Consider the following 12462-nt stretch of genomic DNA (forward strand, 5'->3'; position numbering starts at 1 on the left):
AGACTCAGTCTCAAAAAAAATTTTTTTAATTAAAAAAAATAAAAAAGTAAAAATCTAATGAAAATAGGGTGTGGAGTGGGGTGGAGGATTGGGAACTAGGCTTGCTCTAAGTTATAGCAAATGGAGTTACCAGAATCTACATCAAGGAAACAGCTATAGAATCAAGGACCCATTGCTGGGTGCTTACCATGTGTCAGGCATCACGCTAAGTGCATTCCAGTGATCTCATTTCAGCCTCACAATCCTAAGAGGTGAGCATTACTATTCTCTTTCAGAAATAGCAAATTGAAGCTCAAAGAGGTGAAGTACTTATTTTAGAGTACCTAGGGTAACTAGTGACGTAGCTAGGATTTGAACCGAGATCTGACTCTAAAACTGATGCTTCTCAGCCTCCTCCCAGGTGCCAAGAATGATCAGAAAAGTCAGAAGGAAGCATGAAGCAAATTAACAGAGTCACATGTTTTCAGCCTAAGGGGTGGGTGAGTGCTTTGGAAATATTGGATATATATTTTATTAGTCTCACTCATTTTTTGTGTTTGGAATAGTTCATAATTAAAATAATTGAAAAGTCAAAATAAGGAGGCTTCATCATTTCAGCCTTAAACAAAAATAAGAAAGTATTATGAACTTCTTGAGAATGCCAGTTCTCTATTCTTCAAAGAAAATCAGACATGTCAGTTTTTACTACATCGGATGTTCTTTACAGAAAAATGAAAAGGAGCGTGGAACCAGGGGCACCCTCTTAGCAGCAGCAATGGCTTCAGGAACTGTGGCCACATGGAAGCATGCTAGGCAGGGCGGCCCCACACACAATGCAATTTTGTGCCAGAGATTTATTTGCTTCTTGCGTGTCCTCACAGAGAAGAGGAAAACCAGGTGGATGGGCATGTCTGTATCCTAACGAACAGGCTTTGAGGTTTTGGGTGATAGAAACAAGAAATCCATTTTTCTCTGAAATCTACTCTGGCAAGTAAAAGTGATGCTGACCACAGGAGACTGTGTACACACACAAAATCCAACAATCCTGCCCTCTGGGAAATGGGAACTTTTGGATCCAGAAATCTTCTCCAAGGTCAGCAATGCTTAACCAAGCCAACTGAAGGTCATTGTACTCCCAATACCTTCTGTAAGTAATTTACCTACTATGATTATAATATATTTGGGTTTTCATCTTTAAGCTCAAAGCAAGGAATGGACATCATGGTTTTCTTACTACAGAACATGGAACCTCTTTCTGCTAATGTGTCTCCAAATCTAAAGAAATTATTAAAAGGGGGGGAAAAAGCAAAAATGTAATCTTTCTTAGGAACTTGTGGTAGTTTTGTGTATTAGTCCATTTTCACACTGCTGATAAAGATATACTCAAGACTGGGCAATTTACAAAAGAAAGAAGTTTGATGGACTCACAGTTCCACAAGGCTAAGGAGGCCTCACAATCATGGCTGAAGGTGAAAGGCACATCTCACACGGCGGCAGACCACAGAAGAGAGTGAGAAGCAAGTGAAAGGGGTTTCCCCTTATAAAACCACCAGATCTTGTGAGACGTATTCACTACCACAAGAACAGTATGGAGGAAATCACGCCCATGATTATCTCCCACCAGCTCCCTCCCACAACACTTGGGAATTATGGGAGCTCCAACTCAAGAGGAGATTTGGGTGGGGACACAGTCAAACCATATCATATTGTTAATCGTCAGGCTGAGAAGTCTCCTGTAGGAATAGGGACACACTGTTTGAAAGACAGCAGACTTCCTTACTGTTTTTCTTTGTTGCTCTCATGTCCCTCTGTTGGGTGGCAACAGGACCTCTCTCTTCAGTAACTTTGTCTTAAATGAATTGTCACTGAGATCCTTTTCAGAGAAAAATATGATGTAATACAGTAAGTTTTTTGTATAGAAGATAACACAATTTGAACAGCAGAAATGAATTTTAAATAGAAGAAATTGGAGAGAATGTTGGGGGTAATAACAGCTAAAAACATCAGAATAATGAGGAAAAGTGAAGAAAGAAGGTTGGGGGAAAACCCTGAGTTGTATGGAAGGTTGGAAAAAAACTTAAAAATGCACTGAAACACCGGGCGTGGTAGTTCATGCTTGTAATCTCAGCACTTTGCGAGGCCGAGGCAGGTGGATCACGAGATCAAGAGATCAAGACCATCCTGGCCAAAATGGTGAAACCCTGTCTCTACTAAAAATACAAAAATTAGCTGGGCGTGATGGCACGCACCCATAGTCCCAGGTAATCGGGAAGCTGAATTGTAGAATTGCTTGAGGCAGGAGAATTGCTTGAATCAGGGAGGCGGAGGTTGCAGTGAGCCAAGATTGTACCACTACACTCCAGCCTGGCAATAGAGTGAGACCCCGTCTCTAAATAAATAAATAAATAAATAAATAAATAAATAAATAAAGCACTGAAATTATCCTAATGATAAGCTTCTAAAAATGGTTTCGCCGGGCGTGGTGGCTCAAGCCTGTAATCCCAGCACTTTGGGAGGCCGAGATGGGCGGATCACGAGGTCAGGAGATCGAGACCATCCTGGCTAACATGGTGAAACCCCGTCTCTACTAAAATACAAAAAACTAGCCGGGCGAGATGGCGGGCGCCTGTAGTCCCAGCTGCTCTGGAGGCTGAGGTGGAGCTTGCAGTGAGCTGAGATCTGGCCACTGCACTCCAGCCCCATCTCAAAAAAAATAAATAAATAAAATAAAATAAAATAAAATGGTTTCAATGTTTCTTAAATCAAACCAAATAATGCCTAAAAGGCATAATACTTAATTGTATCCTGGTAACTGAATATATTAAACTCAATCCATTTGTATTGCTACCTGGGGCTGCTGTAACCAAGTACCACAAACTTGGTGACTTAAAACAACAGAAATTTACTGTCACAGTTCAGGAGGTCAGAAACCTGCAATCAAGGTGTCTATAGGGCTGGCTCCTGCTTGGGGGTTTGGAGGAGGAAGCTGCTCCATGCTTCTCTCCTGGTTGGTGGCTGCCAGCCATCCTTGGTGTACCTTGGTCTGTGGCAGCATAACAGCATAATCCCAATTTGCCTCCATTGTCCCTACGGCATTCTCCTGTGGGTCTCTATCTCTGTGTCCAAATTTCTCTCTTCTTATACAGATATCAGTCATTATCTTTAGGGTCCATCCTACCCCAGCATGACCTCATCTTCATCTGCAAAGAGCCTAATTACGAACAGGATCCCACTCACAGATTCTGGGGTTAGGATTCAACGTATCTTTTGGGAAAACACAATTTAATGCATGACACTATTCAAAACTGGATTTGTGATTGATCACTCCTTTCCTACTCCACAGTTATGTAGACATGGTCTCCACTGTCTAGGCTATCATCTTTTCTCTCTTTCCTGTTAAAGGCAAACTCCTCAAAGCAGTTCATATCTCAATTTCCCACCTACCACTCTTAAAACTCCAGCAGTGAGGCCCATCCCTTCTCATCCTTTCCATTCTAGACTTTTTTTTTTTTTTGAAGAGACAGAGTCTCACTCTGTCACCCAGGCTGGAGTGTGGTGATGCAATCATAGCTCATTGTAACCTCCAACTCTCTGGGTTCAACCAATCCTCCCACCTCAGCCTCCAAAAGTTCTGGGATTAGAGGCATGAGCCACCATGCCTGTCCCCATCCCAGATTGTCTGACCTAGTTAGTTCCTCCTACTCAACCTTCAGGACTTGCACCTGGAAAAAAGGTCAAGTTGAGCTTCCTGCATTATTCTGGTGTTGAATGTGCATCCTTATAGCATCCAGCAGCCCACTTAGCATACTTACTGTATGAATCTGTTTGCCAGCCTGTCCTTTGACTGGACTAAACTCCTGGAGGGCAGAGACTATCCATTCTGTGGTCAGTTAGTCTCAGCACCCAGCACAGAGGCCAAGGCAAATTTGATGCACAGTAAACACTTGGATGAATGCCCGTCATTTAGACTTAAGAATCTATCAACCACAGAACCACGTGCTCTCAGTCTTTGATTCCGTCAAACCTTATGACGCAACCAGATTATAAGCTGTTAGATGACAGAGATCATCTTCAGTTTTTTAAATGTCATCCTGATCCCATAGACTAAGTAGGCATTAAACAATTAATGCTAAAGGGAAATTAGCTTCTGGGGGTGTGGGTTGGAAGGACTCAACTTTATTGAGCAATGGTTCATTGCCAGACACAGCAAAGCACTATACAAATATTATCTCAGTTCATATGACTACTTCTCATTCATTTGGAGATTGCTGGATCAGCATAATTGTAAGCCTTCTTCTAATGAACCCATTTTACAATGGAATTTTGAATAATAACAATTTATATGCAAAAATAATATTTTATATATAAAAGTGCTTTTGCATACAAGTGTAGATATCAGTAATACAGCTTAACCCTCAATATACTATCAGCATCCACAGGAACCACTTTTAGTTTTTTTTAGGTTTTATAAATTTCAAGCAGTTCTAGCTATTTGTATGGATTAATATTTTATAACTTTATTCTTTCTTAGAGATGTTCCAAAGAAAAGGGAAAATATACATTATTTTTTAAAAAAGAAAGAGAATAAAACTCATTCTACCTTGCAACTACCATATGGGTCCACCAGCAGACCATTTAAGAAAATCTAAGATCCATTATGGGATCTTTGTAATTTTATTATTCCTGTATCTGGAAATATTTTGCTATTTCATCATTTCAGGAACAATCACCCACCCGTTATATATCAATTATTCCCAATAAGGTTTAAAAGACTAAAGTAATAGAAAATATAAGAACAATGGAATGGATTAGAACACTGCCGTTCAGTAGAATGTTCCTTGATGATGAAAATGTTCTATTTTTCTTGTGCAAAACAGTAACCACTAGCTGCCTATAGCTACAGAGAATTTGAAATGTGACTAGTGCAATGGAGAAACTCAATTTTTATTTTTTAAATTTTAATTAATTTAGATTTAAATAGCTACCTGAGGCTAATAGCTACCATATTAAACGGTGTGGGCCCAGGGGAATGATTCATTAGTGAAATAGATTGCCACTATTGCATCATCCTCCGTCTTTCTTATAGCGTTACCCAAAGTATTACATCATCGTTTTGGAGGATACAAAATGAGACTAGAGACAACATCTTTGTAGTTTGTTTTAATTTCATTGACTAGAGTGGAGAATTTCGAATTTTTCGTTCTTGCCTATAATGACCAAAAGAAGATAACTGACAGAAAGAGAGATTTCACAAACAACAGAAGCATCAGAGATGAATGCAAGCCATCACATAACAGCCCTGAAGACTCTAATGATGATGATGAAAGTGATCATGGAAATGAAATCTCAGACTACGACTCTTCAGATGATGACATCATAAACCCTCTAAATATATTGAATGAACAATACGTTTCTAAGGACAAAAAGAAAACATGCTGTTCAGTCAGTCGTTCAAGAGGAAGGATTCCCTCAAATAATATTTTGTGAAAAGAACCTGGACCATCCTGTGTTGCTAAATGAATGTGGGATGGTATTCTTTCACCTTTTCAAGTTTGTATACCAAACAAACAGTTTTATATACAGTTTGAAAACGGTCAGGTGCTGAAGGTAGGTAAGTATATAAAGGTTACTGGAAGAAAACAGATAAAGTAGATGTGAAAAAGTTCACTGCATTGATTTTAAAAAATTAAGTGTCCTTTGAACCCAAATGGTAAATGGTGATTATTTTTTTTCTGGTATACTGAAGGTTAAAATTTGTGTATTGTACTAATCAATGTACCAGATAGCTTATTTAAAAGTGCAAAAATTTAGAAATAAGGTAGAAAATTATTGTACTTCTACTTAAATTAGTAATTTTGAAATGGTTAAAAACATGGGCGCTGTAGCTGCACACACAGCCCTAGGCTGGAATCCCAAGTCCAATGCTTACTTAGTGTATGACCTTTGGCAAGTTAGCCTGTCCCTCTGAAATCCAGCTCCTTATCTGTAAGTAAGGATTAAAAAATTACTTCCTCTCTTATATCATTTATAGAGATTACATTTTGCATGCAAAGTGCTTAGCATAGTGCGTGGCACACAGGAAAAAACAGATATGGATAGTGATTTTATTATCTTTGAGGTGGTTAGAACAGCTCTCTTTATCTATGGGGTTTGGGAAGTTAACATATATGAAATGATACCTACATCCTAATTGTTGCTGACAGAACTTATCGTTGCTGCTGAGCACTGCTTGCACCAGGTACTGCTGCCCACTGCTTGCACCAGGTACCCACATCCCAGGTGAAATGAAGCCAAGGAGGGGAAATGTCAGTTTCTCGGGTCTGTGGACACTGCACATGATGCCGTAGAGGCCAGGGCACTTAAGCTTTTGAACCCAACTTTAATCTTTTCTCACACCAGAAAATTTCTTTTTCTGATTTTTAGATTGAGCAGGTGTTACTTTAATGAACTCGAATTACGCATAAAAGTATAACGAACTGGGTAAAAACTTCCCAAAATCTCACCACTTGGAGAAAACATCACTACCCTTTCCAGGCTTGTCTCTATAGATATACATACAAACATATGCATGCAATTTTACAAAAACAGCTATCATGTTTTTGTTTTTGTACTTAAAATAATCTTTCTGTTTCATTCGCTAGAAATCTCCATGGTGATTCTTAGTCAGTGCTCTAACTTTAAACCACTGTATTCTGTGTACACACAAAGTAGTAGTAAAATGTGGCAACCGAAAGAAAATATTAACATAGACCTTTAAATAATGGCTTAGCTCAAAAACCGAGGTGAGCTGTGAGGTTCAAGTGGATTTTAAAAACAAGTGAAAATCAGAGGCCTTTGTTTTTTCCTTATGAAAATACTGGAGGAAATGAGGACCTGGGCCCAGTATGTGTTGTGTGGCACACCCCATTCCCTAAATGGCTATTACTCGTGGAATGTGAAACTTGTGAAACTGAACTTTTAATAAAATGAGAACTCGCCTGTAACCTCAGTATATTTTCAGGGTTTAAAAATCTTATTTTATCTAGATCTCAACTCTTTCAGTCTTGGCATCAAAAAGTTATTTTTGAGCGCTAAACAAATATGAAAAAGATGGGTCTGGACTGAGTCTTGCTTTTCCGTGCCAGGGTAAGGGTTCATTCCAGAGGCCAGGCATGTGTGAGTCCTCATCGTCTGCATGCCACCCTGTCCCTGGATAAGCCAGTGGTCTACAGACCTAAACCACTGAGGCCCCACCCCAGGGGACACTTTAGGGACCTTTATCCGGAAGTCTGACCTCATCACTTCTGGGATTCATTTCCACCCTGCCAGAAGCAATAAGAACGGATGAGAAGATGTTCACATACCAGTGTTATTTTACCTATTTTATATTCTTCTTCTTATGGCTACCGCTTAGAAAATCAAGAGTGTTTTTGCTACTCCAATCCCAGATAATGAAAATACAGTTCTAGTGAAAGATTCTGTATTAGGTAAACTTCTGCTGATCTAAAGAGATTATGCTCCCAATTTTCAAACTTAGGAAAGAGTTTATAAAACTGGATTTACTCTAAAGGGGTCTGAATAATCTGCTATAACCTGATAATTTTTGCATATTACAAGGAGCTTTAGTTAGCGGGTTGGGGAGATGCGGGGGAGTTGAAGACCAGACTGCAGAGCCAGGGGGAAGAGGCACAGCTAGGGAAGATCCTATGGGAGAACGGGAAGTGAAGCCAGAAAACACTGAATCTAGGCACTGACTATCCCAGCAAAGAGGCAGGCAGGACAGACAACCCAGCCACAGCAAGACCAGCAGGAAGACCAGAGTGTTGACTCAGGCTGGCCACCAAGGAAAAAAGTAAAAAAGGCAAGCTCATAAAAAGAGGGTCTGGGTCTTCAGACCAGGTAAAACCCAGTTTATCAAGCCAGGAACAACAAGCCATTGAGGAAAACAGCTGATGGGTCCCATTGACAGAGCCACCTAATCCTACTCCGTGACATCATGACAGGGCAGGGGGCTGTGGAGGGCTTGACCTGGCCCCTCCCTACTTGGGAGACAAAGGAAGTCACTAGTGAGGACACCTACCAGACCTTCCACACCATTCTTCTTTTCCCCCCTCTACTGTCCCTCCTAGGCAGGTGATTGACCCCTCTAAAAATGTTTTCTCTACAAGAAAACTTACGATGGTGAGTCATCATTACATTAATAAATAAACTTTAGATACTAGCCATATCACCCTCTCTAGGCTATTAACAGTGAAAACATCACAGAAAATGTCTAAGGAAACAGTTCTCTTTATATTCATGGCCTTTAGAACAGTGGCTCTCAAGTGTGAACTCGAGACTCACAGCATCAGCATCACGTGGGAGCTTGTGAGAAATGCACATGCTCAGCTCCCACCCCAGACCCACTGAATCAGACACTCTGGGGCCTGGGCCCAGCAATCTGTGTTTTAATAAGCCTCCAGGTACTTTCGATGCAAGCTAAAGTTTGAGAATACTGGCTTAGTCAAAGAACCTGGGATGGAAGCCAGAAGACCTGATTCAGATTCCAGTTCTGGATTCCATGGTCTAATTCAGTGAAATTTAATGAATAGTCATGATGTGCCTCTGTGCATTGAGGCTAATGCAAGAATGTGAGGATACTGAGATGAGGTAGACACTGTCCTTATCCCCAGAGAGAACATAATCCTCTATATTCTTTTGCTCCTCTAGAATAGAGGCTATTTTTGTTGTTGTTGTTCTTGCTTTGTTTCGTATTTGTATTTCTACTGCCTGCAGCATCACAGTCATTCAATAAACAGGTGGTGGATCAAGTGGTAGAACCATCCGATGACTGTGATAAATACTGCTGTACCACTCATCAATAATTTTAATGTTCCTGCAGTCCAGTTAATGGCAGCCACCCTTGATTTAATGTTTATCACATGTCAGTGTCAAGTGCTCATCATACATCAGCTCATTCAATCTTTTTAGGCTTCCTGTGCTGTAGGCAGTATTTTTAGTTCCACCCTGCACATCAGAAACTGAGGCTCAAAATATTAAGTAGTTCATCCAATGTCACACAGCTAGAAAGTGGCAGTGCCAGTGTTGAGTCCAGAAATATCTTCTTCCAAAGTTCATGCTCATGAATTTGGGGGTGGTCTAAACACTTTGGAGCTGATTTGGTTTGAATCTGTGTCCCCATCCAAATCTCATGTCTAATTGTAATCCCCAGTGTTGGAAGGGCCCCGTGGGAGGAGACTGGATCATGCGGGTGGTTTCTCAGGGTTTGGCACCATCCCTCTTGGTGCTGTTGTGGCGACAGTGAGTTCCTGTGAAATCTGGTTGTTTAAAAGTGTGTGGTACCTCCCCCCATCTCTCTTGTTCCTGCGCTGGCCATGTAAGATGTGCCTGCTTCCTCTCTGCCTTCCACCATGATTGAAAGTTTTGTGAAGCCTCCCCAGAAGCTGAGCAGATGCCAGTATCATGTTTCCTGTACAGCCTGTGGAACTGTGAGCCAATTAAACCTCTTTTCTTTATAAATTACCTAGTCTCGGGTGTTTCTTTATAGCAATGCAGGAATGGACTAATACGAGAGTAAATTTCCCCAAAGCCTCTAAAGTTGGTGGTTCATTATCTTCTCACTGTATATTTACAACTGCATTTTGTAGGCATCACCTTAAGTGGCCAAAGACTAAGAAAACAGTTAAGTATAGGGAGAGTTAGAGTGCCTATATATACACTTTAGGATTTCACCGGCCAGAAAGAACATTCTTGAAGTGACAGATAGAGGGTTGTCAACTTCTTATTTTGCCAAGCACAACCCCTTCCCAAGTACTGATCAACTATCCCCATCATTTCCTAGAAGGAAAAAAAACTGATGTCAAAAAAGTACAAAGGACATATGGTTAGAATAAAAGATAATTGATTGCATTGCATGTATTTTCTTATACACAATGATCAATTTGTTCTAGTTTGCTCATTTTTTAGTAGATTAGCATTCCGTTTTCATTGAGCTCAAAGTAAACAGTGTTAGGGAAACTATACTAAAGGATTATTCTGCCCCTTAAGTCAGACAAAACTGCTTACAGGAAAAACAAAAGTGGACTCACAGGCCAGGCCAGTGCAGCCTTGAGGGGGTATTGGCAGGGCCTCGAGTGGAGTATCCCAACCCAGTTAGGCTGGAGAGAACAGGACAGATGTGAGTCTAGCTCCAAATCCCGAAGGCAAGGGGAGGCCGGGTGTGGCTATCACACTGTGGGCCAGCATCGATGCCAAGGCAAATGAAAATGAGGTGCAAACAGGAGACGCTGCCAGAGGTCTGAAATCAGTCTCAGGTTCCAATGCCTGGGCAGCTACAGCCACTGATTCAACAATGGCTCCTTCTCCCTGTCATCTGGGCTATCATTATGCTCTTCTGCCTCCTCCTTGTTAGAAGTTAAACATCAATTTCACATCTGTCATCTACTGCTTCTTGTGAATGATTCATGTCCAGGAGAGATTTGTTCCTGCTTGTTGGAGGCTGTAAGTATGACAAAAGACAAAGGGGACTTATATCACAAGCAAAGACCTTACCTTACTAGGAGGTGGTCCATGGTCATCCAAGTAAGTGGAATTTCCTAGAAAATAAAGAAAAAAGTTGATGAATCCATTTTTTAAACCCCAGATGAATTTAGTGTAAAGTTATTGAACATAAGCATTCTAGTTATACAGTATTTCTACTCAGACAACAGTACCAAAGAAAAATGGGCAATTAATCACTGGTTTGACTGGATTTTGCTGATATTACCATGTTTGATTAATAGTTTCAGCTGTTACAAACATTCTACACACATGGGTATGTATGCACACAAACATACATAACACACACAGTAACACGCACCATTATTCCTCACCCATTGTCTGCTGAGTTTAGCTTAGACTACTGATACTCAAATGTTACTGTACATGAGAATTACCCACAGGGCTTGTTAAAACAAGACTGCCCAGCCCCAGTCTGAGAACGTGCATTTCTAACCAGTTCCCAAGAGATGCTGATGCTGCCGGTCCTGAACCCCATACCCTTTTTCTCCAATTTGTCTTAAAATTGTCCGTTTCTCCTCTCTCCTCAGGATAGCCTGCTTCTGGAGCTTGATTTGTTTTCACTAATAGCCATTTACTGGCATGTGTGTATGCAGAGTACACGGCTATTGTTTCCTGATGAATAGAAGACTCACGGGGATTTGGAAGGGAATTAAAGTTTACTGACTTCCTTTCAGTAGCAGGTAGTCTGCTAAGTGCTTTACAGGTATTTATCTATTTAATGCACATACCAGAGGTGGATTAGAAGTATCCCCTTTTATCAGAGGAAGAACAGAGGCCTGGAGAAACTCAGTAACCTGCGCACAGTCACACAGCTGGCAAACTGCAGAGAGGAGAGAAGACTGGTTTTTCCAGAGCATGTTCAGGCATCCACCCATCTGAAAATCCTACCTAGAGTCCTTCCTGCCATCTCAGGCTTCTGTGTGGGGCGGGCACTGTAAACATTACCATCTGGAGACATTTGATCACCTGGGGAGCCAATGATGCAATCAGTATAATCGGAGGCGCCTACCCAAGAGGGGTAACTCTTGTGAGTCTAGGGAAAATCATCTCACCAGAAAAGCAAAAATGACCAAACGAGCTAATGGAATGAAATGTAGAAAATCATGGAACCATAAGAAAACCTCCAGAGAACAGTAGATGATTGGGGAATAAGATCAGTGTCTTACTTTGAGTGGATGAAAGGTGCTTTTGACAGCAGAGAGCAAAAATGACTCAAGAAACTGGACTAAAAAGGAGGAAACAGAGTTTAAGCCAGGGACAGTTGAACTGGGGAAACGAAACCAAACATAATAAATAAGCGGGTTCTGGCTTATAGGTTTTTCCATACTGAGTCATCATCCATCCCCTTTTCTTTGTCATCTTCTGATTTATAGCTCACTTGGTGTTCACAATGGTCATTTGTAAATGAACATCAGGGTCCAGTTTTAGTGTATAAGACACTCAAACACAAACACCCGGCATGCCCATGATTGGGCTATTTTAGGGCCCTTTTAAATGTGAACATGATGAACAATTTGTTAGACCTTAATTAATGTACTGAACACTCCATGGGGAACGTGCATGAATAGGATGTAGGATCTATGTCGGACTTAGTAAAGAGGTTACATGTGTCAAAGAACTCAGAAAAATAGCTGCCTGTGCTTGGAGAACTATTTAGAAATATTCTACCACCGTGCAGCTGGTGTGGCTGCCTGGAGCTTCCATCTGCTCAGCATGGGAATATGTCTTCCCCAGGGGAAGCATGAGAAATGCCAGCACACACCAGCATGTTCTCCAGGAATCAATCTCAAGGATCAAAGACAGCCTCGATAACTAAATATTTCTAAAATACTAAAAGTTTCCATAAGCTGGGGCCTATCATGGGGAGGGGGGAGGAGGGAGGGATTGCATTGGGGAGTTATACATGATATAAATGATGAATTGATGGGTGCTGACGAGTTGATG

The 12462-nt window shown here is 41.0% G+C and overlaps 1 protein-coding gene across 1 annotated transcript in view; it reads right to left on the reverse strand.

The window, feature by feature from the left end:
- UST (uronyl 2-sulfotransferase) overlaps positions 1–12462 on the reverse strand; it is a 194773-nt gene that overhangs the window by 174446 nt on the left and 7865 nt on the right. The window contains exon 2 of the mRNA XM_017883647.1: positions 10510–10557. Coding sequence (XP_017739136.1) covers positions 10510–10557 — 48 coding nt within the window. The remainder of the gene's footprint in view (positions 1–10509; positions 10558–12462) is intronic.

The sequence above is a fragment of the Rhinopithecus bieti genome, unplaced genomic scaffold (assembly GCF_001698545.2).
Source record: "Rhinopithecus bieti isolate Rb0 unplaced genomic scaffold, ASM169854v2 scaffold_13747, whole genome shotgun sequence".
Lineage (NCBI taxonomy): Eukaryota > Metazoa > Chordata > Mammalia > Primates > Cercopithecidae > Rhinopithecus > Rhinopithecus bieti.